General features: G+C 40.1%; 1 protein-coding gene and 1 long non-coding RNA gene across 3 annotated transcripts in view; one reads left to right on the top strand and one right to left on the bottom strand.

Annotated features, from left to right (window-relative positions):
• Positions 1 to 171: 171 nt before the first annotated feature.
• Positions 172 to 27,536, bottom strand: LOC102449997 (uncharacterized). Of its 2 annotated transcripts, XR_012904926.1 has the most exons (6): positions 27,399 to 27,536; positions 22,801 to 22,835; positions 20,299 to 21,548; positions 5,176 to 5,505; positions 4,418 to 4,580; positions 172 to 2,502 (listed from the first exon to the last, which is right to left on the bottom strand). It is a non-coding gene; the product is annotated as an uncharacterized LOC102449997 (long non-coding RNA). The 2 variants fall into 2 exon arrangements; XR_012904925.1 differs by having other exon boundaries at positions 172 to 4,580.
• The window catches only part of FGF10 (fibroblast growth factor 10), an 88,238-nt gene continuing 87,380 nt past the window's right edge, over positions 27,064 to 27,921 (top strand). Inside the window, 1 exon segment of the mRNA NM_001286925.1 lies at positions 27,064 to 27,681. Within this exon segment, the coding sequence (NP_001273854.1) occupies positions 27,354 to 27,681 (328 nt within the window). The 5' untranslated portion in view covers positions 27,064 to 27,353.

The following is a 27,921-nucleotide window of genomic DNA, read 5'->3' on the forward strand; positions in this document are numbered from 1 at the left end:
TTTTTCAAAAGAACCCGTAAATCTCATTTTGAGGAATACGGGTTCTTTTGAAAAAGGGGCAGTTTTTTTCGCAAAACAGCTGTGTCTAGACTGCGTTTTTTGGCAAAAAAAAACTCTTCCACAAGACATGTCAGAAGAGGATATGCAGATGAAGCACGAGAATATGCTAATCAGCGCTTAATTTGCATTGCCTCTTTCAGAAGAGGAAAGCAATCTAAATGTACCCTTTGAGAGTCTCTTGCCCATGCTAAGCTGGGAAGGGTTGCAAGTGCTTTGAATGATAGGATTACAATTCAAAATGATCTGGACAAACTATAGAAATGGTCTGAGGTAAACAGGATGAAAATCAATAAGGACAAATGCAAAGCAATCCATGCAGGGGTCATAGTGGGCCACAAGGTAAATATGAGTCAACAGTGTGATACTGTAGCAAAAAAACCAAACATGATTTTGAGATGTCTTAACAGGACTGTTATAAGCAAAACATGAGAAGTAATTCCTCCACTCTACTTTGTGCTAATTAGGCCTCAACTGGATACTGTGTCCAGTTCTGGGCACTGCATTTCAGAAAAGATGCGGACAAATCAGAGAAGATCCAGAGAAGAGCAAAAAGACTGATTAAAGATCTAGAAAACATGACCTATGAATCAAGATTGAAAAAATTGGATTTGTTTAGTCTGGAAAGGAGAAACTGAGAGGGGACATGATAATAGCTTTCAAGTACCTAAAAGGTTGTTACAAAGAGAAAGGAGAATATTATTCTCCTGAAACTCAAATCATAGGACAAAAGCAGCAATGGGCTTAAATTGCTGGAGGTTTAGTTTGGACATTAGGAAAAATGTCCTAATTGCTAAGGTGTTTGACCACTGGAATAAATTGTGTAGGTTGTGGAATTTCCATCATTGGAGAAGGTTAAGAGAAGATTAGACAAACACTTGTCAGGGACACGATAGATGGTGTTCGGTCCTGCCATGAGCGTAGGGGACTGGACTTGATGACCTCTTAAGGTTCTTTCCAATTCTATGATTCTACAACTATATAGTCATTCAGCCAAAACCTGTTCTGAAGTATGGAGATGGGTTGATCAAGAGAGTGATAATGATCCTTCTGTGTCGCTGCTGGAGTTGGACTAATTTGTTTAAACAATGTTTGCCCCACTTTTCATTCACTTTTGCATTCACTCTTATGAAGGAAAATAGATTCTGGATGGTACATTTTACATAAACACATTAAAATTTCTTTTTCTTAATAAAATAATTTTTCTTGGGGCAGAAGCAGAAATAGTATATGTTTAGGTCAGACAATCAAAGAATGAAATTAATCCCATGTAATTTCAGAGAATAGGCACCAAGTGCCAATATGGACTATTCCCAGGAAACAGTCTGTAAAAATCTGAAGACTGTGACAAATGCAAAGTATTCATCCTAGTTTGAATCTGGCCAAGATCAGGGTTTGGTCTAATTCCCAGTGGCAATTTTGATATGACAAAATTGTTAGCATGCTGGCAGGCTCAGCAAAGAAACAAACAATGATATGGAAGCTATCCTGTTTTCACATACCTAAAGTTTGCCTCCTCAAAGAAATTATCTTTCACAAATATGAAAATCATTTTGTTCTTTTATTTTCTGTTATTGTACTTTGATAATGCCTAGGAGTCCCAGTGCTGGACCAGACCACAACAGTGTACAAACTTTGTCTGATCACTCAGTGTGAATGCTTAGCCCACAGGCCAGTGCATTTCTGTTTCAAACTATCTTTCCCACATGGCAAAAAGCTACTTCCCTAGAGTCTGTATGAATTATTTCAAAAATACTATAAATATGCAGTATTTTCTTGAGTTATGTGTTAACATATAAAAAGGTCACTGTTGAAAAGAGAAACTTATTAGTATTTTATCCTGAGGGTTACGACAAATTTTAGCATCTCTCTACTCATTTTAAAATGTGGCAGTCTCTGTTTCTGAGCTAGAAATGAAGAGATCTTATTAACATCCTCATTCAGGAAAATCTTAAAGAAGATGGTGGGTGGGTATTTTCTACAAAGTTTCTTTTTTTCTAATTATTGCTTACATAACAGTGTGAAAGGGAAACTCCCATCAGATGGATGCACATGTGTCTTTTCATTTCCAGTACTGTAGGGTGCTTAGGTTTTGTACACCTTATATCCCTAGATAAGTGTATAGGTTACTGTTTTCTTTATGTTCCTGTTGATCAATAAATTCCTCTTCTTTTTTCCCTCTTTCATTTTACTGCTATTGGAACAAGTCAGTGGGGATGCAGAACAACACCCAATGAAAGAGACCCAGCCTATAGACAAGGGAAACATGGGTGCCTCTGCAGCACTAACACAGCTATTACCTTTACCGTTAATCCCATTAACCCATTGAATGAGTTTCTTAATACAGTTAAGGTCTTGCCTGCTGTGTTTCTTGTGCCTGATTAGGGAGTTCTCTCATTTGTTGAATGTATCCTCTCCTTTTATGCTTAAAGAATAGGGATGCTCCTGCAGACAGCAAAGGCAGAGTGTAAGATTTCCTACCAAAGGGAGGGGTAAAAATAAAATTCAAACTGCACTCTTTCACACAACAAACCTACTGGCATGAACCTGATTAGCTTCCTAAGGCCAGGGAAAGCACAAGAACAGGATGTTTTCCTTAAGGGAGGAGGGGATAGGCTGACCTTTTAATTTATAAAGGGAAACCACACACCTAGGTGTGTCAGCTTTCCTGACTAGGAGCAATTAGGACAGAACCTAGGTTGTTATTCTGCTGGGCACAGAAGTCTTTGTTGAAAGATGAACAAGGGCTACCAGCCATGCAGAAAGGTTTAATATATTTCATGTATATGCTGTTTTAACTCTTTTGGGGGGTTGATACTATGTATTTTTTTCAGTCTTTGAAAAACTGACTCTAAGAAAGCAAGACAGCTTGGGATAGCCTGCTACCATATAAAATGCTGGCTGCCTCTTCACTCCAGCAGTAGATTTTCAAGGGTCAGGAACTTGAAATGAATCCTGGTCCATATAACAAATTGCACTAATTCAACCCGAGGGGTCTTTCTAGAACTGATTTAGTTTAAACTTGTACAAACTGCTGTGTGAACTCTTAAAATCTATTTTAACCAGTCTTAGTAGGGAATTAAATAAAATTAATCTGATCTAGATAAATTGTTATAAGCCAGGTTTAAATTGATTTAAAGGGGTTGCACTGGTTTAACTAAACCAATTTAAAAACATTTTTATTAAACTAGTGCATCTTATATTACAGACAAAGATTGAAACGCTGGTGGTTACAAGTTGTAATAATACTTTATACCAAATTGTAGTCAGTTTTGGATACCCTCATTCATATTGAAAAAACTTATTGTATGAGTAGCCCTTTCAGTTTTAATTGCTCGTGAAGTTAAGTTGCAGCTAAGCATGAATCTTGCTAAGTATGGCTTGCATCTTAAAGTGATTTACTGTTTATTTAGATTTAAAATGCAATATTTTTAAAAACCTATACTACCGTTCTAGGTGCTCAGTCAGCAGTTAGCTTTGTAATCCCTGGGGCAGAATTAAACATGAAAAGTTAACACACAAATCAGGAAACATAGCAGCAGAGTATACCCTTCCACAGATGGTTTTCATGACGGGTCTGATGGCCTATCATATTCAGTATTGTTGGAGCCCTGTTGGTTCCAGGATATGAGAGACAAGGGTAGAGAAGTAATATCTATAATTGAGCCAACTTCTGTTGGTGGGAGAGAAAAGTTTATGGCTTAAAATTGGTCCAGTAAAATATATTACCCTCACCCTCTTTATCTTTTTGGCCACTGTTGGAAGACAGGATCCTAGGCTAGATGGACCTTTGGACTGACCCAGTATGCTTGTTCTTGTGTTCTTTTTAAATTCAGGGTATTTCGGACCAAAATAAATATGAATTCACAGGCAAGAGGCTTTCATGGAGAACTCTAACCACTTCCCTCTCTTTTATTGAGACCAGGCCTGTGTATCTTTTCATATCTCAACCATGGACACAGGGCAGGGGTAGTATTTCAGGTATACCAGAGCTCTGTTTTAATACCACTGGAAGATGATTATCTCTGTGGTAGAGGAGGGCAGGTAGTGGTGATACAGAGCATCAAAAAGTAGATGGACTTTTTGGCTGAGAGGCCATGACTAGGGTGACTTTATGCACTGGTGATTTTGCACTTCTCCACTGACCCACGAGAGCCATTGCAATAGGGTACAAACTAAGAAAGATCTTAGGGCTGAGCCAAAGGCCAATCCCACCCACAACAATCCTTAATGGGGAACATGCAGGTTTCTCCCTTTATCCCTGATGGTGGTGCAATGATGAATCTGGCATACACATTTTGGTTTCACATTCATTCCAAATGCAGGTGGCACAAAGGAGGTGATTGGAAGAAGAATGTACTTGTAGTGTTATGTCTTTTAGAATGCACACTTGTTCATTTCCCAGCAATCTCCTTTCTGTGGATGCTGTTCAACAGTGGTAGAGGGGACCTCCAGCCAGCAGTAGTCCTGGGGAAGCTGTAGTGTTTCATTGGACCTCTTGAGATCTGTGGATATCTTGAGATCTGTGCAGAAAGTTGTCAGTATGTTAGGTGGATTCATGGAATTCACTATTCCAAGAATACCCCACCCGGGGATAATGAAATCTAAGGTGCCAGTCCTGCAAAGACACGTGTATGTATTTAAGTTTATACTTTGTGAGCTTGATCCAAATACCTCTTAAATTAAAGTAAGTCTTTTCATTGACTTCAGTGAGCTTTGGATAAAACCAAGTGAGCAGACCCATTAACTTCAAAAGATTTATCTGCAGTCTAGAAACCTAATCATGTATGCATGTTGTTGCAGGACTGGAACCTAACATGATAGCAGCACCACAAGATATTTTGGGATCAGGCAGTCAACATACTAAAAGAATGTTAAACTACTAATTGTTTTCAATAGCAATGCAGTCTGTTTTTAAGAATGCTAATTGTTTATTTTATGCCACTAAATTCAAACCACGGTAGACTTCGTGGTGGTTTTGTTTTGAACTTTGGGAATGGCATAGGCATTTTTTAACCTTTCTTTGAAACAGAAAACAAATTTCAAACTTTTGAATGAGATTCTAAAAGTTTTGTAGAACCTACATATTTTTCAGACACTTTTACTTGGAATACTTACGGTGCTTGGAAGATCCATGATTTCACTGATGCGAATAGTCTCACCACCCATGCAGATTGCAACTTTTCCATGCTATCCTGTTTTGTGAGCTTCTCATGTCCATAAAGGATCCACCTAATGGGCTGGAGGCCTTTCTTGTGTTCTTTTTACTTCTCGTGGATACCAATGGAGTATACCAATTGGATACTCTTGTGGATACCAATTGGAGTATACCAATGGAGTGTCCATTTATTGTCTCAATCTCACTACATGACCTGCCCATGTCCATTTCCAATCATACATGACTTGGATGATATCGTTGACACCTCTTTTTGTGCACTAATAACACACCTTTAAGGGAAAAAAATCAAACATTAGAAATTCATTTATTTTCTTTCCAAATGAAACAACGAGTTAATAAATTTGGCACCACAACATCAAATTTACTTCCAGACCAAGTGGAGAAAGGAATATGCTGACTAATCCATAATCCTGTAGAAATGCAAGTCCTTGCTTATACAACATTTAATAAGTTATGCATTTTTTCAAATATTAATCAGTTCTGCCAGTTTAGCCGAAAGGGAGCAAAATTTGTTAACATGAAATAAAATACATGTAAAATAATTTCCTTTTCTTCATAGCTAAGAGTTAATTTGCTGTGAGATAAATTGAATGGGAAAGAAAAGATAATGCTTCATTTTGAATGCATCTGTTTTAAGAACATGAACTAAGCCAATTTATAGGTTTTATCCTATAGTTGGAAGAGTTGTAAGTTCCCCTCCCAAAAATCTAATGAGATTAGCAAATAAAACATGTCTTTGTACAAAAATTGAAATTAGCTAAATATCTTAACTGTAATCCAATATCCTCATTTTAACTTGCTGTAATTGAAATATCTTTATATCATCTAAATTAGGTTCACTGGAGGATAGAGACCTAAGTCCTGAAGTAAATGGAAAAGTGGGATACTGTGAGGAGACACAAAGAAGAGGGTACAATAGGAGAGACTTCCTGATTCATATTAAGAAAGTAAAGCAATCGGCTAGTTATCTTAGGTGTCTGTAGAGAATGGAAAAAGCTTGGGAAACAAGCAGGAAGAATTGGAAGTTCTGGCATAGTTAAGGAACTATGTTGTGATCAGAATAACAGAGACTTGGTGGGGTAACTCACATGACTGCAGCACTGTCATGGTTGGATATAAACTGTTCAGGATGGACAAGCAGAAGAGAACAGGTGGAGCAGTTGCACTGAATGCAAGAGTCTGAAAAACATGTTGAGAGTCTTTGGATTAAGTTTAAAAATGAGACCCACAAAGGTGATGTCATGATAAGCATCTGCTAGAGACCACAAAACCAGGAGGATGAGGTAGATGAGGCTTTTTTCACACAACTAACAGAAGTTTCCAGATCACAGTCCCTAATTATCCTGAGGGTCTTCAGTCACCCTGACATCTGCAGCAGTACTCACACAATCCAAGAAGTTTTTGGAGAGTGTTGGAAACAACTTCTTGGAAAAACAAGTGCTGGAAAAAACCACCATCAAGGGGCCATGCTTCTCTTGAGCGGTTGCTCACAAACAGGTAAGAATTGGTAGTGGAATTAGAAGTGGGTGACAACCAGCGCAGCAGTGGCCATGAGATGGTCAAGTTCAGGATCTTGACAAAAGGAAGAAAAGGAGAGCAGAACAATACAGATTCTGGTCTTCAGAAAAAGCAGATAGCCCCTGAGGAAGTCTATGTCTACACTACGGGGTTTTTCCGGGGGTTTTCCGAGGTATCCCAGAAAAACTCCACCGTGTCCAGGGAATGCATCTGCTCTTCCACTTTTTTTGCAGAAGAGCAGACACACTCTTTCGGAAGCCCTGTCTTCCTCCTTCCACGAGGAAGAAGGGCTCTTCTGAAAGGAGGCTTTTCTGAAATTTGGCCCAGTGTACACTGAGCCAAATTTCAGAAGAGCATCTTCTGACAAAACAATTTGTGTACCTTTTTCCGATAGATCGGTGTAGTCTAGATATAGCCAGGGAAGACTAGTAAGAAAGGGAAAGAAGTACCAGAGATCTGACTGTATTTTAAATTAGTCTTTTTAAGTGGGCAGGAACATACCATCCTGAGGTCCACAAAGAATAGCAAAAATGGCAGGCAACCTGCTTGGTTTAACAGAGAAATTGGTGAACTTAAACACAAAAAGTAAGGTTACAAGAAGTGGAATCTGGGACAGATTACCACGGGGGAGTATAAAAATATTGCTGAAGTATGAATGGGTGTAAATGGGAAGATCAAAGCATAAATTGAGTTGCAGCTAGCAAGGGATGTGACAAGTAACAAGAATGCTAACATACCTATAGAAATCAACAAGATAGTCATGAAAAGTTGGGACCTTTATGGAATGAGAGTGGCAACCTAGTGACAGATTATATGGAAAAAGCTAAAGTACTTTTTTTTCTCTTGTTCTTCACAGACAAGGTCAGCACCCAGACTGATGCACTGGGCAGCACAGTATGGGGAGGAGGTGGGCAGTCCTCAGTGGTGAAAGCTGGGACATGCACAAGTCCATGGGACTGAATGCAATGTGTCTGAGTGGGCTGAAGGAGTTACCTCCATGGAGGAGACCCTCACAAAATCCATATTGAAGCACCTGGAAAAGAGGAAGGTGATCAGGAACAGCCAGCATGGATTCATTCCTGACCAACCTGATTGCCTTCTAGGATGAGATAATCAGCTCTGTGGATATTGGGAAAGCAGTTAAGTATGGCTTTGATGAATGGATGATAAGGTGGAAAGAAAGCTGGCTTAATCATCAGGTTCAACGGGTAGTGATCAGTGGCTTGGGGTGTTTAGTTAGCAACATATGTCAAACAGTGTCCCAGAGTTTGGTCATAGGACCAGTTTTGTTCAACATCTTCATTAATGATGTGGATGATGCACTCTTTGAAAATTTGCAGATGACACTAAACTGGGGGGGGGGGGGAGTAAGGTAGATATCCTGTAGGGTGGGGAAAGGGCCCTGAGTGACCTAGACAATTTGAAGGATTGGGCCAAAATAATTTTTTTTTTTTAACTACAGGCTGGGGACTGACTGGCTTAGCGGAAGTTCTGCAGAAAGGGACCTGAGAATTATAGCAGATAAGAATCTGGATGAGTCAGTGTGCCCTTTTTTCTGAGAAGGCTAATGGCATATTGGGCTACATTAATAGGAGCATTGCCAGCATATCAAGGAAGGTGATTATTCCACTTTGTTTGGCACTGGTGAGGCCACATCTGGAATGTCTCCAGTTTTGGGCTCCCCACTACAGAAAGGATGTGAAGAAATTGAGAGATCAGCTGAATGCAAACAAATTACAGGGCTGGGGCACATGAGTCATGTTGAGATACTGAGGGAACTGATGCATGAGAGAAGAGGGGGAATTTGATAGCAGCCTTCAACTACCTGGAAGGGGATTCCAAAGAGGGTGGAACTAGTTTGCTCTCAGTGGTGACTGATGACAGAAAAATGAGCAATGGTTTCAGGTTGTAATGGGGAGGTCTAGGTTGGATATTAGGGAAATCTATTTTATTGGAAGGGTGGTGAAGCACTGGAATGAGTTACCCAAAGAGGTGGTGGAATTTCCTTCCTTAAAACCATCTAAAGCCCAGCTTGACAAAGCCTTGCCTGGGTTGATTTAGTTGGGGTTGATCCTGCATTAAGCAGGGGGTTGGACTAGGTGATTTTCTGAGGTCTCCTCCTACACTAATCTTTTGATTCTAGTTTTGAATTATTACAGTAAGGCTGTGTCTACACTGGGCCACTTATTCCGGAAAATCAGCCGCTTTTCTGGAATAAGCTGCGAGCTGTCTACACTGGCCCTTGAATTTCTGGAAAAGCAACGACGCTCTACTGTACAAAATCAGCCGCTATTCCAGAAAAACTGTTCCGCTCCCGCTCGGGCATAAGTCCTTATTCCGAAACACTGTTCCGAAAAAGGGCCAGTGTGGACAGCCCAGTAGTCTTTTCCGGAATGTCTTTTGCCAATGTAGACGCTCCTTTTCCAGAAAAACTGAAAACGGAATGGTATTCCATTTTAAGCAGTTCCGGAAATTCTTGCCAGTGTAGACACAGCCCAAGTGTGTTATGAGTTTAGGGCATTTGAGGTTCATAATGAATGTCTTTCTCTGATCTTGTTAGTATCCCTGGTACCTCTGCTTGAAGCCTGAGTTGTGGAAAATGCTGAAAGCTTTTTTTACCACAATTTTTTTGTAGTAGATGTAGGAATCATTAGTTGAAATTCTATAGCCTATTTAACGTGTTCAAGCTAGATCAGCAGTTCTCAAACTGTTGGTTGGGACCTCAAAGTGACTCCATTTTAATGGGCTTGCCAGGGCTGACATTAGTCTTGCTGGGGCCCAGGGTCAAAACCAAAGGGGCCAATAAGCCCACACCCAACTCCCCACCAGTGTCAAAGCCATTGGCCTTTGGCTTTGGTCCCCTGTTCCTTGCGCACCAGGGTTTGGGCAGGCTCAGCCTTCAGTTCTCTTTCCCAGGGTGATGCCACTAATTTTTGTTGTCAGAAAAGGGTTGCAGAGCAATGAAGTTTGGAACGCCTTGGCCTAGATCATAATAATGGTTCCTCTGGCATTAATTATTTCAAAGATTTTGAAGAGGAAACAAAATATTTTCATGTACAGTTGATAGAATTTTGCTTCTTCATCAAAGAAGTTTTGAATATGCATTGAAAAAGAAAACCACACCCACTTTCCTTTCACTACCCATCTGATATTTCAAGAGACAAGTACTTCTCAGCACAAGAATATATTAACATTTTGACTTGTATGTGACCTTTAGCTGCATAAGATAGCAACATTTTGTAAAAAATGTTTTATAGTGTGATGTAAGTGAACATTCCAGTGGGAAATGCTGGCAATATTCTACAAAAGGATATCAGCAAGAAACTGAGAGTTGAACCCATCTTGCCTCATGGACAGAGCACTGGACTGGGACTCAGAAGACATATTTTCTGTTCCCAGCTCTACCACTGGCTGCAGGGTTAGCACCAACAAGTCACTTCACCACTGTAAAATCAGGAAGATGATATACTGCAATTGTGAGACATCATCATCTCTTGACAAAAAGGACTACAGATATCAGACTGACAATTTTCTCCAATATCCTGAATGAACTTTCCTGAATCAAGTTAAACCTATTGAATCAGGCTAATACCTTTGGGGTTCATTGTTTTAAAAACACACTTGTGTGTGTGTTAATGTGGAATGGATGTAATTACATGAGAAGAGTGAATAGGAGATCAACAGCAGTGAGTGGGCATTATTAACTCAGCCCTAGTCTACACTAGGGGGTAATTTTGAATTAAGATACACAACTTCAGTTATGTTAATTGTGTAGCTTAAGTCAAAGTATCTTAACTTGAATTTGGCACCATCCACACTGTGAGAAGTCAAAGGGAACACATTCTCCCGTTGACTTCCCTTACTTCTCATAGAAGCAGGGCTACCGAAATCTACAGGAGCACCCTCTCAGTTTGAATTAGCATATCTTCACTAGACCAGCTAAGTTAAACCCTGGAAGATTGACTGCAGGTGCTTCAATCTTATCTGTAGTGTAGACACGGCCTTGGTTTTAACATCTCCAGAAAAGCCACTGCTCTGGGGAAATGCACTTACACTAAATCAAACTAGATTATCCAGGCTATTCATTGTATTACCTTTAGTTTAAATAGGTAGGGTGTAATTTGGCCATGATATTTGGACAGACAACCACATTGTTAATGTGAAGTGCTGAGGGATCTATAATGCATGGAAAAGATCGATACATTATTTTCATGAATGATCAAAAGACACTACTTACAGGAATCTAGCAACTACTGAGACTGTACTCCTACAGTGACTAAAAAATTACTTCAGCTGGGTACACTGTAACAAATGGATTTTTTTTACTTTTTTATTAATTTTTTTTACAAAAATGCATAAAAAACATTTTCTACATGTAACAAAAAGCAATGCCCAGTAGTCACATAAATGCACAGGCATAGGATATGATTTTCTCAATCCTAGTGAGATAAAGCAACCCAACATTTCCACTTCTGTCTAGTGCCATATTGTTGCTGTCATGGAAACATATTTCTCAAATGTTCAGTTGGGGCACGACAAACTACATCCCTCTTCTGAAAAAGGAATGTATGGCTATGTCTAAACTATATTCCTCTGTTGAAAGAAGGTTGTAAATTAAGCAAATCAAAAGTGCAAATGAAGCAGGGATTTAAATATCCCATGCTTCATTTGCATAATGGCTTCTGAGCACTTTTTCGAAAAAGGGTTTTATGAAAGCAAAATCACCATCTAGGAGTATAGGATCTTTCAAAAAAGGTTTTTTTTCCCTAAAGAACCCCATCTAGACTGCGGTTTCTTTTTCAAAAAACCCTTTTTCGAAAAAGCGCTCTCACACAATTATGCAAATGAAGCGCGAGATTTGTAAATCCGCTCTTCATTTGCATTTTTGATATGGCTCATTTACATTCCTCTTTTGGAAGAGGAATGTAGTTTAGACATAGCCTTGTATAACATCTATTGTCCTCAAGTGGTATTCAGTGAAGGGCTTGTCTAGGAAAAAAATTTTTGTATCCGTATGTGACAGGGTAACCCCACTCCTGGGTCCCAGTACCCTACTCAGTCCCTCCTTGGGTGATCTCAGTCCTGCTCTATTAGCCCTTAGCAGGGTTCCAGCTCTGCTCTCTCAGCCACAAAGGCCTTCGGGCCTGTGCCCCAGGGTTAGCTTGGGCTTCAAAAACCATCCTTTCCAGCTTCCAGCTGGGCTTTCAGGCTGCCAGGAGAAGGGAGGTCTATTGGGGCCAACTGCGCGCGCACGCACACACACACACACACACACACACATCCCCCCCAGCATTCTCTGGCAATGTTGTTGTTGTTGTTGTTACTTTCCCTCATCTCCTCTCCTCGCACTCCACATTCTCTCTCACTCTCCCAATCCTTGCAAGGAGGGCTTTCTTTTAAAAGGTTCCACAGCAGCCTCAGGTGAGATAAGCTAGCTCTGACTGATTTACAGCAGCGCTATCCCCTTTGCTTCTGATTGTCCAGGGCTGTTGCTGCCTTTCTCTCTATCTGCTATAGTCCTCCAGCCTGGCCCTGTCACACCTATAACATGCATACACCACTTAAGGTTTTCTGAATTGTCATCTCTGTTGGCCACTCCCTGTAACACAATCAACATTAGTTACTTTATCTCAACCCCAAGTGTTCTCCTCAAGCATCTCTGGTACAATGTGTTAAGTTTTCTGCAGTGGGATTCTAGAATTTCAGAAGCACATAATGACATTTTATCTTTATCTTGGTTCTGAGTCAATCTTTTCATTTTTCCAAGTATTTTCCCGTCTCCAAAAATCCCATCTTACTTCCTATTTCCATCTCCTGGCCATCAGCACTGATAGGGCTTCCAACATATACAAACTTGTTAACCATACCAAATTCTTCACTATTGATCACCTAGCCATAATCATTGCTGACTCCTCTTTCAACAACCAGGCTTTTCTTTTGGCTGATTCTTAAGCCTATTTTGGCAATTTCATGTTTGATTTTGACAATGATCTTTTAAATGGCAATGTCATCTATGTCCAACAGAACAGAATCATCTACACAGTCAAGATCCTGAAGTTGTCCTCTGCTGCCCAACTCCTGAACTTCCTTTGATTTTACTCTTTGAATCATAAAATCTGTCCCAATGCAGAAAAGATTAGGTGGTAAGATACAGCCTTGCTGCTCTTTAGTTATGATATCAAACTAGTCTCTCCATTTTATCCTTACAAAGCATTTTGATCCTTCTGACAGCAATTTCTAATGACCCCCCATCCTTCCAGGAAACCAAAATTAATACAAATCTTCCATTGTTACTATTCATAGATTTCACCAAGCTTTTCAATTGCATAAAGTTCAAAACTAATCTTTCTGGTAAGTAAGCCTTTTCTCAGTCAACTGTTTCAGAATAAAAAGATGTGGCATACACACAATCCTGTTGGTCTGGAGCCTGCCTGCTCATTACACAGTTTTTCCATATATGACCCATTTGAGTCTAGAAAAACTTTAAAAACAATGAATAGTCTAGCAGCACCTTAAAGACTAATAAAATATGTAGATGGTACTGTGAGCTTTCATGGGAACAACCCACTTCTTCCCATGACATACTGCAGAACACTTTTCCAGGTACTGAAAGTAATTTTATTCCTTGCCAGTTATCACACACCAGCTGGTTGCCTCTATATTAATTTACAGATGGGACTTTTCCTCTAATTCTCTGAGAGGAGTTTTCCCCAAACTGTACTTATGAAGTTATTACGAAGTTAATTATTGAAACAACCCAGATACAAAAGTCTGGCTCAATTAGCCAGCCTGAAGGAAATTACTGAGTTGATAATTACTGAGTTTGAATGGAAATATGATGGTGGTAGACCAAATTCATAAGGGAGTTTATCACCTGAAACTAAATATTCTAATAGCTTGTTATGGAGCATGGCTCCTCACCCCCTGGTCCCTACAGAAACTGCACAAACTCCAGTGGTTGTGCCTTCACCATGTCCTTTTATGTTCTCTTCACCACTTCCAGACAATTCCCACAGCCCTGGGCTGTAGGATTCAGGTTATAAGCCCCCTGCCTAGGTCTTATTTCCTTGAGTTTCAGCTTTGGCTCCCCTGAACATAGTGGTGGGACTCAGGGTATCAGTATATTCAAATCTGTCAAGGAGGATGAACAGAGTCTAGATGAGTCAGGGTCAGACAGTTCAGCTCCTTGCAGAACCAAGACATGTTCTAGTTCAATAGATTTGAGTAGATTAGAGGCACCCGATTCATAGAAAAGATGCTGGCTTGTCTGTTAGGTTATAGTCAACAATATACTTCATAATTAGTGGAATTGACTGGATTATCTTGAATATTTCTTACTACAGGTTGAACCACTCTTGCCTGGCACTTTCTGGTTTGGCAAAATCTGTGGTCTAGCATGATTTTAGTTAGCCGGATATTCACAAATCTTGGGTGAGGCCAAGTTTCCTGTGGTCCCATAAAGTTTATTTACAGCCACCAGTCCTGGCTCTCAGTGTTCTGTACTGTTAGTTAGCTCTAATTTACCCCTAAATGTCTTTTAAGATCCCAGCAAGCAATGGAAGTGTTACTAATGGTGCTAAGTATAAGCATGCTTTTTATGATTTATCTACTTATTTCCTTGTGACAATACAGTAACATTGTGTAACAACACTTACACTTTTTTAAAGAGAGCTGATAAGCCTTGGCTAGGCATAGGCTTATATAGGGCATATCAGCAAAGTCATACATTATGCAGTGATGCAAGCATTGTTCCATTCATTCACCTCAGTGAAATAAAAATAAAGAGATCCACTTGCTACAATATTGACCTCCCATGGTTCAACGAATTCTGTGGTTCGGCATCAGTCAGTTCCAAATGGTGCTGGACTAGAGATATTCAACCTATACTGATCATGCCTATAGTTTCTGCAGTCTCTTTCACTGCCCCCTCCATCTCTTCCAACACAGAGTCCCTGACCTCCCTCTCAGCAAGAGCCCTGTGTGCTCCCATTCTCCCCTCCACCATTCCTGGATCCTGCAATCTTACTCTGCCAACAAAGCATCTGTGTGTTCTACATGTCCTCTCTCTTGCCATACCTGAGTCACCCATTCTCCAACCCCTACCATGCCAGGGTTATGGGCACACTCTTGATCCCACTTTCTTTCCCCACAGAATCTCCCCACATATCCTGCCATAATTGTCTTCTTTCTTTCTGGAAAGAAACTCTGCCCTATTGTGTGTGCGAGAAGGGGGGGGGGGATGACTAGAGATTAAATAGGCTGGGTTTTTTTATGCTAGGAGGTTTTTACAGGTGCCATCAACCACCTGTTTGATCTAAATGAAATTGCATAGGTATTTCAGACTATGCTAATGAGATGGCAAGGGGGTCTATATACTCTCCCACCAATTTTTGGTTTTCTATTTTTCCTCCCAAATCAGGAAAATTCTGGCTATTCATACCTCAAACATTCTCCAAAATTTTGAAATTATTCAGATGCAGCATTCACATTTTATTGCATTACATACAGACAGAAAAATTCTGTTGGGTAGAGTATAAAGCCTTTACAAGTTCAGCCATTTAATAACTGTACTAGAAGAGGCAAATGTTAGCATCTCAGAAAATTCCCTGAGGAATTAATAGAACCATAGAAACATAGGGCAGGAAGAAATCTCAAACAGACATCCAGTCCAGCTCACTGTGCTGAGACATGGCAAATAAACCTAGACTGTCGTTGACTGGTGTTTGCCCAACCCATTCTTAACAGATTCTAATAATGCAAATTCTAGATTCTCCCTTGGAATCTTATTTCAGAGCTTAACTACCTTCATCATTAGAAGTTTTTCCTAATATCTAATCTACATTCCTCTTATTGATTAAGACCATTACTTCTTGTTGTACCTTCAGTGTATGTGGAGAATAATTGATCACCATCTTCTTTTTAATAGGCCTTAAGGTATTTAAAGACTGTTCAAGGTTCTCCCCCTTTCGGTCTTCTTTTCTCAAGTCTAAACATACTTTTTAAAATCCTTTCTTCATAGATCAGGTTTTCTAAACCTTTAATCATTTTTGTTACTCTTCTTTAGAGTCCTTCCAATTTGTCCTAACATGTGGAAACTAGAACTGGCATGGCATGGCATGTCTGGTGAGGCCTCACCAGTGCCGTCTAAAATGGGACAATTGCATACTGTGTCTTATATATGCATACACTGGTAAGACACCACAAAATGTTACTAGAAGGTGTAACTTGATTTAGCTTTTCTACATTCTTCTTTCAGAGTATACTTTTTATAAGTTGTAGGAGTGAATGAAATGATTGCCATTTCTCTGAAGTATCTCTTTGTGTCTGGATGTGACATAGCAGCTCTCTCCCTGTCTAGTAGTTTCTGCCAACTCTGGTCCTCAGCCCTCCAGACAGGCCACAATTTAAATCCATCCTTTCCAGGATGACCAAAAACCCAATACCAAAGCTTTATATTAGTTCTCCAGCCCCAAATCTGGGCCCTGCCTGCTTAGGTAAGACTCCAAGCACTTATACCCTTCTGCTCTGCTTATTCTAGTCTATCAGGACAAACAGCTGCAAAGTTTTGCCATACAGTCCCTTTCTAAGGTGTGTTTCCTCTCTTTCAACTAAACTGATCCTTAGGTAAGCCTGGCTGTCACAGCACATGCAACCAGGTAGCCTTCTTGGCCTTTCAGGGGGGCCCACATTTACCCTTTCAGAGCCAATGCAGGGAATACATCCTGTCACAAATCTATTATCTTTGAATATTCATATGCATAAAACATGAAGGGTCCAATCCTACCAGTCCTTACCCAGGTGAGTCATTGTGTGAATAGAACAATTTAGAGGAGTTAGGTTTGGCAAGATCCTTTATAATGAAAATAATAGACAAATAATAATTAAATGTGACAATGCTGGAGAGCATCACAAGAGCAGGCAGGGAGAAGGAAACTGAGATTTCCGTTTTTCTTTTCTTCTGAGCATGCCTATTTGGATGCGAGCTGCCCTCCAGATTTCTGGAAAATGGTCAGAATTAGCCTGAATTGTAGGAATAGGCCTCAAGTGCTTTTTATGATCAGATACACCACTTGTTGTGTTGCATAGTGGTGGTTGGAAAAATGACTGCAGTGGTTTTATAATATGTAGTGAATACCGAGGGAAGATATTTGTGTCAATTTTTAACATGCAAGAGGTAATGTGGGTTATTTTTGGCATGTAAATTCCCTCTTTTGCAATTGAATGAAGGGTACATCAAATATCAAATGTAGGGAATTTTGCATTCAGATATAATTATCATCAGTGAATTGCAATGTGGATAAATCCTTCAATAATGTAGATCTGTGTGGCCAGTTGTTAGCTGTGCACTATAAAGAAAAAATTATGTCTTTAAGGCTAGCAGGATGGATGACTTCACTTCAGAGAGTTTCCTAAATTTTTAACATGTTGTATACATTTTACATAATCTTAGAAAGAGGATACCATATCATTATCCTTTGCTTATGTATTTTGATCTTAATAGAAACCTAAACAATTTGCTAATAAGCATAAATCATGATTAAATTAAATTTCTAAGAGGTTATTTTAATTTACGTTTAACGAGACATAAGTAACTCACAACTGGAACATACCTTCTAGAAAAACAAAAACATCATAATGAAAGATAATAGTTAAACTATCTGCTTTCTTTGCAGCAGGGACCATGAGTAACTCTGTGCCTTTACAATGGGGAACTGATCAGAGCCTCTGGACACTACCAAAATAGAAGTACTAAATAATAAAAAAAAAATGGTTTATATTTGAGTGGTTGTACTTCAGTTGTGTTTAAGACCCTAGTTGAACCATGGGATGATTGTCAAATAATTGTGGCTTCGTTGCGGATAACACATGGAAAATTGTGGAAAATTAACAATAGATCTTTATTAATTGAGGTAATTTGGAAGAAAAGACCTAATTGTTGTTTAAGAAAATGCACAGGAATAATATAAATCCTCTTATGTTATATTATGCCTGCTAATTCTTTTATAACCAGATATTTTGCTGCATCTATGCTCTTTAAAGGACATATTAAAGTAATAAATTATAATTGTTAATGCACGAGACTACAGTGGGAGCCTGGCTGCCGGCCAGCCATGGCTGACTGTATACAGTAGAGCTCCTGCTATCAGCTGCACAGCTGACAAAATTGTGGAGGAGCCTAATGTTGCAGAATTTGCAATTTCCACACTATCACAAATTAAGTAGGTCCTTAATCTTAGCTTTCTTAATTAAACAGTGGTGCTGTCTTCAGATATACAGAGTAACCAAAACAGAAAACATGTTTCTGAAACCTTGGTGCTGTGCTGGGATGCCAGTGTCCTTCCAAATATAGTAGGTGTGATATACATGATTTCTACCCCAGAAAAAAGATTTGATCAAAAGTTTGAGATGGGGGGATGACTTCAGCCTTGTATGCCGATCCCAGTGGAATCTAACACATCCAGAGCATGTTATGTTTCATATCCTTTAAGGAGTATAGAATCTCTTTAGGGGCCAGATCTGCCTCCACTGAACTCCATATCATAGCACCCTTTGTGAGGAAATAGATGTGCATTGAACTTGGAGCTATCCATTGCTTACCTATTATATTATACGTTTCCCAATTATCATAGGACTCAGTTCTGCAATCCTTCTGCAACCCTTACTCACACCGAGTAGTACAAACTCACTTGAGTTGTCCCATTGACTACTATACATTGCCTTTTCTGGGCAAATTTCTCCTTGCATAGGGATAATTTGGTCCATCAGTGTATAAAATCATATTCATTACTTTGAATCCAAAGAGCTTATACACTGAAGGACCAAATTATCCCTATGCAAAGAAAAATTTCCAGAGGGACCAGGAAATTCCATGGTTCTCATGACACAGAATTTCCATTACAATGTTCCATTTGATGAGTCTGACTTTTGGGAATGATTGGGAGTAAGACCCACCTAACCCCATGGGTATCCCAAGATCTGTGAGAAAATTCCATAGATCTTGAGACATCCATGGAGCGAGTAGAAATTCACACAAAAAATACAGTATCTGAAATGATCAGATTTAGCTATTGTGCGTAAGTATGAGGTTGTGTGTGTGTGTGTGCATGTGTGTGTGTGCGCGCGTGTGGATGATGCTACAAGGTGCAGCCATCACTCACCACTAACATATAGACCCAGACCCTCAGATCTCAAACTCTGCAGACTTGGAGTGGATGGTCTTAAATGAAATTAGATGACAGAAGGGAGCATCTTGCAGAGCCAATACTAGCCTCTTCTACCCATCATATCCAGGATCTGTTAATTTTGCTTCCATTTGTTAGTTTTAGTGGAAGACTTCAGTGGCCTATATTCAAGGGTGGTTGGTTTACAAAGAGGAAAGAAAATACACTCTCTAAGGATGGTAGAAGTCCCTGCAGATTCTTTCTTTTGAAGTAGATTTTGCAGATTGCGGTGTGTAGATCTGGTTGTGGGCATGATTTCTGGAGTCAAAAAGTAGTACAGACATGCTCAGTATTCAACCCATGCGTGTGTCTATTTATGGGACTCTAGTTAACTGTTTTGGGGTCTCCCCTACAGCCTGTTCCCCTGAAACCTACTATAATACATTTCCTACTTGGTACTTCTTTTAAAATAGCATTATTTATTAAGCATGGTTGTCATCTCTATTTGGCATACATATGTTATTCTATAAAGTTTAGCATACTTTCTTTTCCAGATATAAGGTAGCCATAAATTGGGAACATACCAAAATTACCATCTTTTGAAGAATAAACAACCTTTTAAATAATCTGCTTAAAGTGCAGAATCTAAGCATCTTAGACAATACATTTGTGACAAAGAAACATACCAGAAATAGTACATAGGTCAAGTAATTATTACAGTATTATTACATAATGGAATTTGTAACATTAGTAAAGTAAGAGGCTAAACAATGGAGTGACAGCCTCTTCATCATGATCACTAAGTGTGCCACAAAATTCTGCCTTGTGCATACCTCTCACATTTTATTGGAGCATGGCCAGGTGTGGTAGTCATTCCCAGTGAGTAAAACCAGACACGGTAGGGCCAGAGATGGAATTGGAAACCATGAACCAAAGCCAAGGTGCAGGTATAGCACCAAGGTCTGTCATAGCAGCCAGTTCCAGATCCATCTAATTTCCCAGATAAGTCAGGAGGGGATACCAAGAAGTTAAGTAGTCTCCCTTCACCAGTCAGGGACCTTGGAAGCACTACTAGGCCCTCCCTAGGCTGTCACAAATCATGTGGTGTTTGGCCCCACAAGGATCATAACCTATCAATTGCTGCTCTGCTATAGCTGGCAACACAGATCGTGGCTGCTATGCAGGGTCCAGCTGATGCAGGTTCTTGCCCTTTGGCTCTTCATATCTATTCTGCATCATTCTCTAACTCTTGACATCTGGAAGGAATAAAGTGTATGGAATTTAACTCTATTTTGTCTATCACATTTGAAAAACTATTTTTATGGATCAGAACAATCCAGTCACTGATTTTTGCACCAGAAATTTTGAGGGAATTTCACATACCTTCAGAATGCACGCAATGCAGGTGGCTTTATGTCCCACTGGCCTCAAGAGTCAGATAAGTGGCATTTAGCCCAATATCCTTAATAACAATCACCATCATCCCTGGCTCTCAGCATCTCATTCAGATCTCAAAGCACTTTCAAGGGAGGTCAGTTTCATTATCCCCATTTTACTGACAGGAAAATTGAGGAACAGAGCGGTGTAGTCACTTGCCCAAGGTCATCCAGTAGCAGAGTCAGCAATAGAGCTCAGGTATCATGAGTCCCAGTTCAGTGCTTTCGCCACTAGGTAACACCACTTTAAGTGCTATATTTTAAATTTTTCTCTTTTAAAACATGAATAAAACACTAACATAAGCTAGATAATCACTGTATAGGAGGGTCCAGCACTTATTCTCCACTCTCTTCCCCAAGTCCTCTCTAAAACAAAAAATCAGTAATTTTTTCATGCTTTTTGAGAGCTATTACCTTCTCTGTATATACACCCAGCTGGCATCAATGCATGCCTATTGGGATAATAAACCATTTAAAATTGGTTCTATCTCATTCAGTAGCAAAGAAATCTGTTAAGCTTTCTATCCAAACCATTTTCATTTTAGAGAGCGCTTATCACAAATTCAGAAAATCTGTGGTTCAATTAATCTGCACTTTTTGGAAGATGGCATAAAACTAGTGGATGATGATTTAAAGTCAGAGACTGCTATCAGTTCCTGAAATATTTAACAATGCTATCGGAGCCTCTAGCTGAGAATGTAAGGAACAGGAGAAATGGCAATTACAAAATCTAATCTCATAGAACTGTTTTAAAAAACTATTTTTCATTTCAGTAAAGCCGTTTTTGTTTGAATTTAGGCATTCCCTTGCAGTGTTTGCAACTCCCACACTGCAACACTGTGCAAGTGCATGAGAACTGAAAAGCAAATTTGTCACCTGGCCAAACCCTACTCCCACTGAAACTAATGGGAGTTTTACTTTTGACTCTAGTAGGTAAAACCCTGCAAATCCGCAGACATCCACCCGCAGACATCCACTTTATAGCCACGGTATCTGCAGATGTGGATGCGGATATACACGGCTCATTTTTGAGGATGCATAGTTTGTCTTTAGAATCCTGCATATTTGTAGATATCTGCTTTTTATCCACAAGCAACATCTACGGATGTGGATGCGTATATCGGCAGATAATTTTTGCAGATGCAGATGCCAATTTTGTATCCACGCAGGGCTCTACCAGTAAGATCATCACTGGATCTGAGGGATAAATAGAAATAAAAGGAAACCTGAGTCATCTGTTTTCATTATCCTTGCTGAATGAATTGCAAACAGAATCTTGGATTTTTTAAATTCTTTCAGTTTTATCCATCTAAGGTGCTCCTGGCAATACAGATACACAAAATATAAATGATTTTTAAGCTGACAGTCTCCCTTTAATGGTCTGTGTTTTCATTACAATGCCACAGTATGGATCTAGGACAGAGTCCGGCCTGGATTAACTCAATTTTGTTTATTTCAGTCTTGCTGTTTGCGTGTGTTTTCATGACTCAATTAGAAATTCAAGCTCTTTTTGGAAGTTAAATGCAAACACAAGCTGAACTCTGTTAAAACTCTTAATATAGCCCTTGCTCATACACATGGAATTGTGTCAGTTACCCAGTTGAAGATTGAGAGGCCACAACAACTCAAGTATTGCTCAAGTGTTACAAGAGGTAATATTATCCATGCATTCATCTATATTGCAATAGTCAATGTATACGGCAATGAGCCACTACAGTCTACTAGACTGAGAATGAGTCTAGAAATGAAAATACCTATGTTCTTTTCCCATCTCAGTCACTCATTGTCAGGGCTGGCCCGAGCCATTCGTGCGCCCCGGGCCCCAGGAATGTGGTGCATGCGTGGCCCCGCCCCGGGCGCCCAGCACATGCATGGCTCCACCCCCCGGGCACCAGCACATACATGGCCCCACCCTCGCCCGGTCTCGCAACCCCGCGCGGCACCTCCTACAATAAGGCGCCCCAGGGTGGTAGCCTGGTCAGCCCGTAGCTTGGGCTGGCTCTGCTCACTGGATTAGATTGAGGTTCATTATACAGTAGAACCTCAGATTTATGAACAGCAGAGTTACAAACTGATCATCAACCACACAAATCATTTGGACCTGGAAGTTGGCAAGCAAGCAATGACAGAGATACCGCCTCCAAAAAACAGCAAATATAGTACCCTACTGTGTTAAACTGCGAAAAATAAAAGGAAACTTTTAAAATTTAACAAGATATACTGAGCTTGTTTCATTTAAATTAAACAGCATTTTTCTTCTGTATAGTAAAGTTTCAAATCTGTATTGAGCCAGTGTTCAGTTGTAAACTTTTGAAAGAACCACCATAATGTTTTATTCAGAGTGAAGAACATTTCTGAATTACAACCTCAAATCCCAAGGTGTTTATAACTCTGAGTGTCTACTGTACCGCACACTACATGGAAAATGGGAATAATAATGTTTACTCACCTTCTTGCAAAGCACTTGAGATGTACAGAAAAGTGCTATAAAAGGACAGAGAGAATTTTTGTTATACTAAAGCATACCCATAGGAAAACCGTAAAGGTGACATATCATAAACCTTAATTTAACTTACAGAAAATACCACAGCCCACATCTTCCCTAGTTTATGGGACTGCATCCTATGGTGTAAACAATCCAGCATTCAATGCTCTATCTGACAGGCCTGCCTCAGATTAAGACAGAGTATTTATTGCCTACCGGGACTTGGAGATTCTACCTGTCATACCACTTCTGTACAAGCGGAATTGATCATATACCATGCTGCAAAACTCTGCAGCCTCCATTTGGCCTACAGACTGCATTTTTTGCTTCATGACCGTCATACAGCATTCCCTACATCATTTTTGCAGCACTCTAAGAATGACATCGCTGGATCAAATCTTCTTTCCTTGCAGTAGCTGGCAAAATTCCTATCTACTAGAATGGGAGCAGGATTGAATCTAATGATTATAAGGTGAATACACATTTCTAATTATAATGCAGCAAATAGTCTCGATTACTGTCCAGCAGTCCGAAGTCTGCACAAACATCTGGTTGTATTCCAGAGCGACTGGCTAAAATAACTTAAAGATATAAGATAGACAAGGTGGGTGAGGTAGTATCTATTATTGGATCAACTTCTGTTGGTGAAAGAGACAAAATTTCAAACTCCACAGAGCTCTCCCTCTGACAAGTTTATTACCTAAAACAAACTTGAAAGCTTGTTCTTGTCAGCAACTGAAATGGGTCCAGTAAAGACATGGCCTCACCCACTTTGTTTCATATCCTGGGACTCAGATGGTGACAATAACATTGCAGACTTAAAGACAACACCAAGTAAAGATGATAGTTTGAGGGAAATAAAAAATAGGCAAAGCCTGAGTATTCTTTGAATTCAAGAATGAATTTCTGTCTTGCAACAGGAACACTTGCAATTCATATGGTAAAAAAGATCTCTACTGTCAAAAGAAAAATGTGACACAGCCCTCTGAGGCTAGAAAATTGTCATGGATATTTTCAACTTAAATTCCTGCATGTACTTCATTTCTCCCAACATTCTTAGGAAAATTGATCTGCTGAAACAACACCCTGAAAAATGTTTTCTACTATTTTGCTTGTTTCAATGTAGATGAATCGATGTTAATGAATGTTTATAAGAATGCCACAAAATAAACTATGTGAAAATCATAAAGAGCCTGGAGGCAAAAAAAGAAACAGTTTTAGAAGCAGTAGGTACCACTTCTAGTGTAGGACCTGTACTGAAGTTAGTTCCTTTTCAAACTTTGCAGTGGAACAATTAATAAAGGAACCCATTAAGGTCTGATTGTTGCTGCTAAAAAGGAAGGTTGAATTTCAGTCCTTTGAAGTAACTGAGAATGATTCAGGCCTCATTACAGAGATATAATCTACATTCATACATTTATGTTAGTGATTCAAATCTATTGGGACAGATTGAATTCCGTTAAATAGTGCATCTTTCCTGTGGAACTTTTCTCAGGCTTTCTCAGGCTAACCTAAGAGGTGACCTAACAATACAAAGTAGTGGGGTATTTAGGGATTCAACTGTGCTATAAAAGAAAGGCTATACAGAAAGTAGAAAAAGGAATGAGATATAATCTAAAAAGCTATGTCGGCTTTTCATTTGGGCTCTGTTTTGTAAATGCCCTCCCTGTCATCACACAGTATAGAAAAGGACTCTATCTGTTGTAGTGGTTTTAAGTACTGCACTAAGTATTGCACCTGCCAGAACTAGATTAAGTATGAAACTTCTAATGTTTCAATTTTTATTTTTGATTCATGAAACCAAAGAGAAGTTACAAATAGATCTTAGCAGAATTTCTCACATGAGCAAAAAATTCATGTGTGAGGCTTTAAAAATATTTTAAGCTTCTATTGTTACTTTTCTTCCCACTACAGAGAAACTCTTTTTTAAAAAAAAAAATGCTGCTGATTTTGTGATATTTGTTAGAACAAAGTTAATCAAATGTACAATTTATAAGACATGTATTTTAATTACTTGTCATTTTAAATTTTTAGAATCAGCTGAAAATCTGGCTGAAACACAGATCCTTCTGAGGCAACCCAGGTATAAAACTATGAGCTAGAAAACTGAAAATTAACATGGTAGCCACATTTTAATTTGTCAGACATTCATTATAGAATAGAATAGAATAGAATAGAATAGAATAGAGATGTCGCCGTGTTAGTCTTTTTCTTTAAGATTATAAAAAAATCCTAAATCAAAATAAGCCTGAAAATGTTCTGAAGTCTTTATCACAGTAAAATATGAAAAATAAATATTCTGGAGTAACATAAACAACACTATAAAACATATTAATTATAGCATTAAATGGTTCTATTTTAAGGCTGTTTAAATGTCACCCACTAAATCTAACACATAAATTTAAGAACTGACTCTTTTGCAACAGGGTAAACACCATAATTGGAGAAAATCATTTCTAATTTTCTACAGTGATGTTAACAATATACTAAAAAGCCCAGCCTAATTAATCAATCTAATTTTAGAACTATTTGTCTTTTATATATTTTCTGCTGTTCAAGGTAAGATTGATTCCAAATACACAATATAATGGCTGATGCTGTTTTTCCCTTGTAGTCTATTGATCAGCATAATTTCCTTTGCCTATGCCTGTTTCAGCCGAGTTCCATGTTTATGCACAGGATAACCCACTTTGTTTCCACATGTCAGTTCCCGTCTGTAATCTATTCTTTTATTTCATTGTGACTCCTTATCTTGCATTTTATACTAATGATTTTACATCAGTGAATGCTGAGGCACAATTAATATATTGTGCAAGGAATGTTCACGAGCAGAGTTACTCCCTGATCCCCCTTTAAGTAATAAAAATGAGTACATCATAGGGGGTGCCTGTAATTGTTGGTAAAAAGAAACCCACAGAAAACTTTTCAGACAGATTTTATGGGGAAAACTTTGCCATCGCTATAAAAGCCCCCTTTTCTTTGAAGTCCGACGCGTGATCCAGTCAATGACTCATGTTAGTAATTAGAAATGTTAGGTCATTTAGATCCCCGATTTCATTTGAGACAAGGAGGGTGAGCAGAGAAGGAGACACGATAAATCTTGAGAGGCTTTACAGGAAGAGTAGGCTAAAGTGTGAACTTTTTATTTTAGCAACGGAAGCGAGAAATCAGTGATACTTTAAAGCAGGGGAGAGACCTCCCTGGAAGCTGGCAGAGGGGAAGGAAAGGGAGCTAATTATGTCTCTTCCCCTTTACTCTCCTTGACCAGCATAAAATGTAACTTTTCAGGGCTTGCCTCTGCACTATATGCTTCTAACCCGTCTTCCCCCCCCCCCCCCCATCCGTTCTATAGCCCAGAGAGGGAGTGCGGAAAGCAGCAGAGAAACGAGCTCCAGGTGGTTCTTTCAAGCACTTCACTGCCAAAAAAATAAAATAAAATCCCGCGCTAGAAAACAAGTACTTAAAAAAGGAAGGAAAAGAAGGGGGGCTCCCTGGAGGGGATTGGTTCAGCCTGGAAGACAGGGAAATTAGTAAAGCATGAGTCTCCAAGCCATGCTGGTGGCCAGCACTCGGATGAGAACGCTTTCGGAGCAATTAGCGAAGAGCTGAAGGCGGCTGCTGCTGCTGCAGACGGGGAGGAAGCAAGGGCAGTTCCCTCCGGAGGCTCCCTCCACAGCAAGCATTTGCTCACTCCAGCTGCAGAAGGGTTTCAGATGTCCCACCGCTGCTTGACCCCCTGCAAATAAGGGTTGACCACCAGAGGCACATCCCACCTCTTGCTTGTAATCACTGACATGCACTGAGGCTACAGCTTCCAACCTGTTTACAACCAGACGGGGGAAGAGAAGTTAGGAGTTTTCTCTCTGGATTTTTTTTTCTTTTTGGTACTTTCTGGAGGATTCAAAGCAAAACAAAGGAACTGCCTCCTCGGGGCTGTCAGTGAGCAGGGACGAGTTGTACAACTGGCTTGGGCTTTGCCAAGGAAAGGGGGTGGGGAAACCAGAAGGTGCAAAAACCATCAAGTGTGTGGGGAGGGAGGGGGAGAATAGGGGCAAGAAACCCCTTCCAGTGCCCCCCCCCCCGGGTTGTGTTCATGATTTGTTTTTGCTGTCGTTCACTGCTGTCATCTATTTTTCAGACCTTTCTGCATCTAAGATGGTAAAGGAAGGAGGGAGGAAGAGAACGAATTAACCACGGGGAAGCCTCAGACCAGGTTGGGGAGGGGGGTGAGAGAAAAAAGAGAGGATTAACCACCACCACCACCACCAACACACACAAAAACCCCACCAACTTTCTTCTGTGAGGGAGGACTCGGAGGATTAAAAGGCAGCAACTTCTGAGGCGATTTGTCCCCTGAGTTATGGATGTTGGTGTACTCACTTCAGGCCAGATCAGAGCTCAGAGGGCTCTAACCAGAAGCAGCAGCCCCCCGCTCCCCACTTGCCTTTTACCGGGTTTTACCCTTCCAGTATGTTTCTTCTGATGAGACATTTTCCAGCGCCCAGCGTTTCAGTACAATGTGCAAATGGATACTGACAAATGGTGCCTCAGCCTTTTCCCACCTGCCTTGCTGCGGCTGCTGCCTCTTCCTGCTGCTCTTCTTGGTGTCTTCTGGGTCTGTCATCTGCCAGGACATGCGGTCCCCGGAGGCCACCAACGCTTCTTCTTCATCCTCCTCCTCTTCATCCTTCTCCTCTCCTTCCAGCGCGGGGAGGCACGTGCGGAGCTACAATCACCTCCAGGGAGATGTCCGCTGGAGGAAGCTCTACTCTTATAACAAGTACTTTCTCCGGATTGAGAAGAACGGCAAGGTCAGCGGGACCAAGAAGGAGAACTGCCCGTACAGTAAGTACTGACTCCCCACACCCCCTGGGAACTGAACCATCCAGAGGGAGCCAAATCAGTACCCCCTCCTCCCTCCCAAAAAGCCATCCCAGCATCACCTCACTACCAGTGCATCTCGTTTGCTCACATGCCACCCTGCCAGCCAAACCTTTCCTGCTCAAGAGCACTTGCTTGGGAAGGTGACAGAAAGAGGTGGAGTAGAGGTCTCTTTTGACTCTGCTCCCTGCATCCTTCTCATAT

The sequence above is a fragment of the Pelodiscus sinensis genome, chromosome 6, assembly GCF_049634645.1.
Source record: "Pelodiscus sinensis isolate JC-2024 chromosome 6, ASM4963464v1, whole genome shotgun sequence".
Classification (NCBI taxonomy): domain Eukaryota; kingdom Metazoa; phylum Chordata; order Testudines; family Trionychidae; genus Pelodiscus; species Pelodiscus sinensis.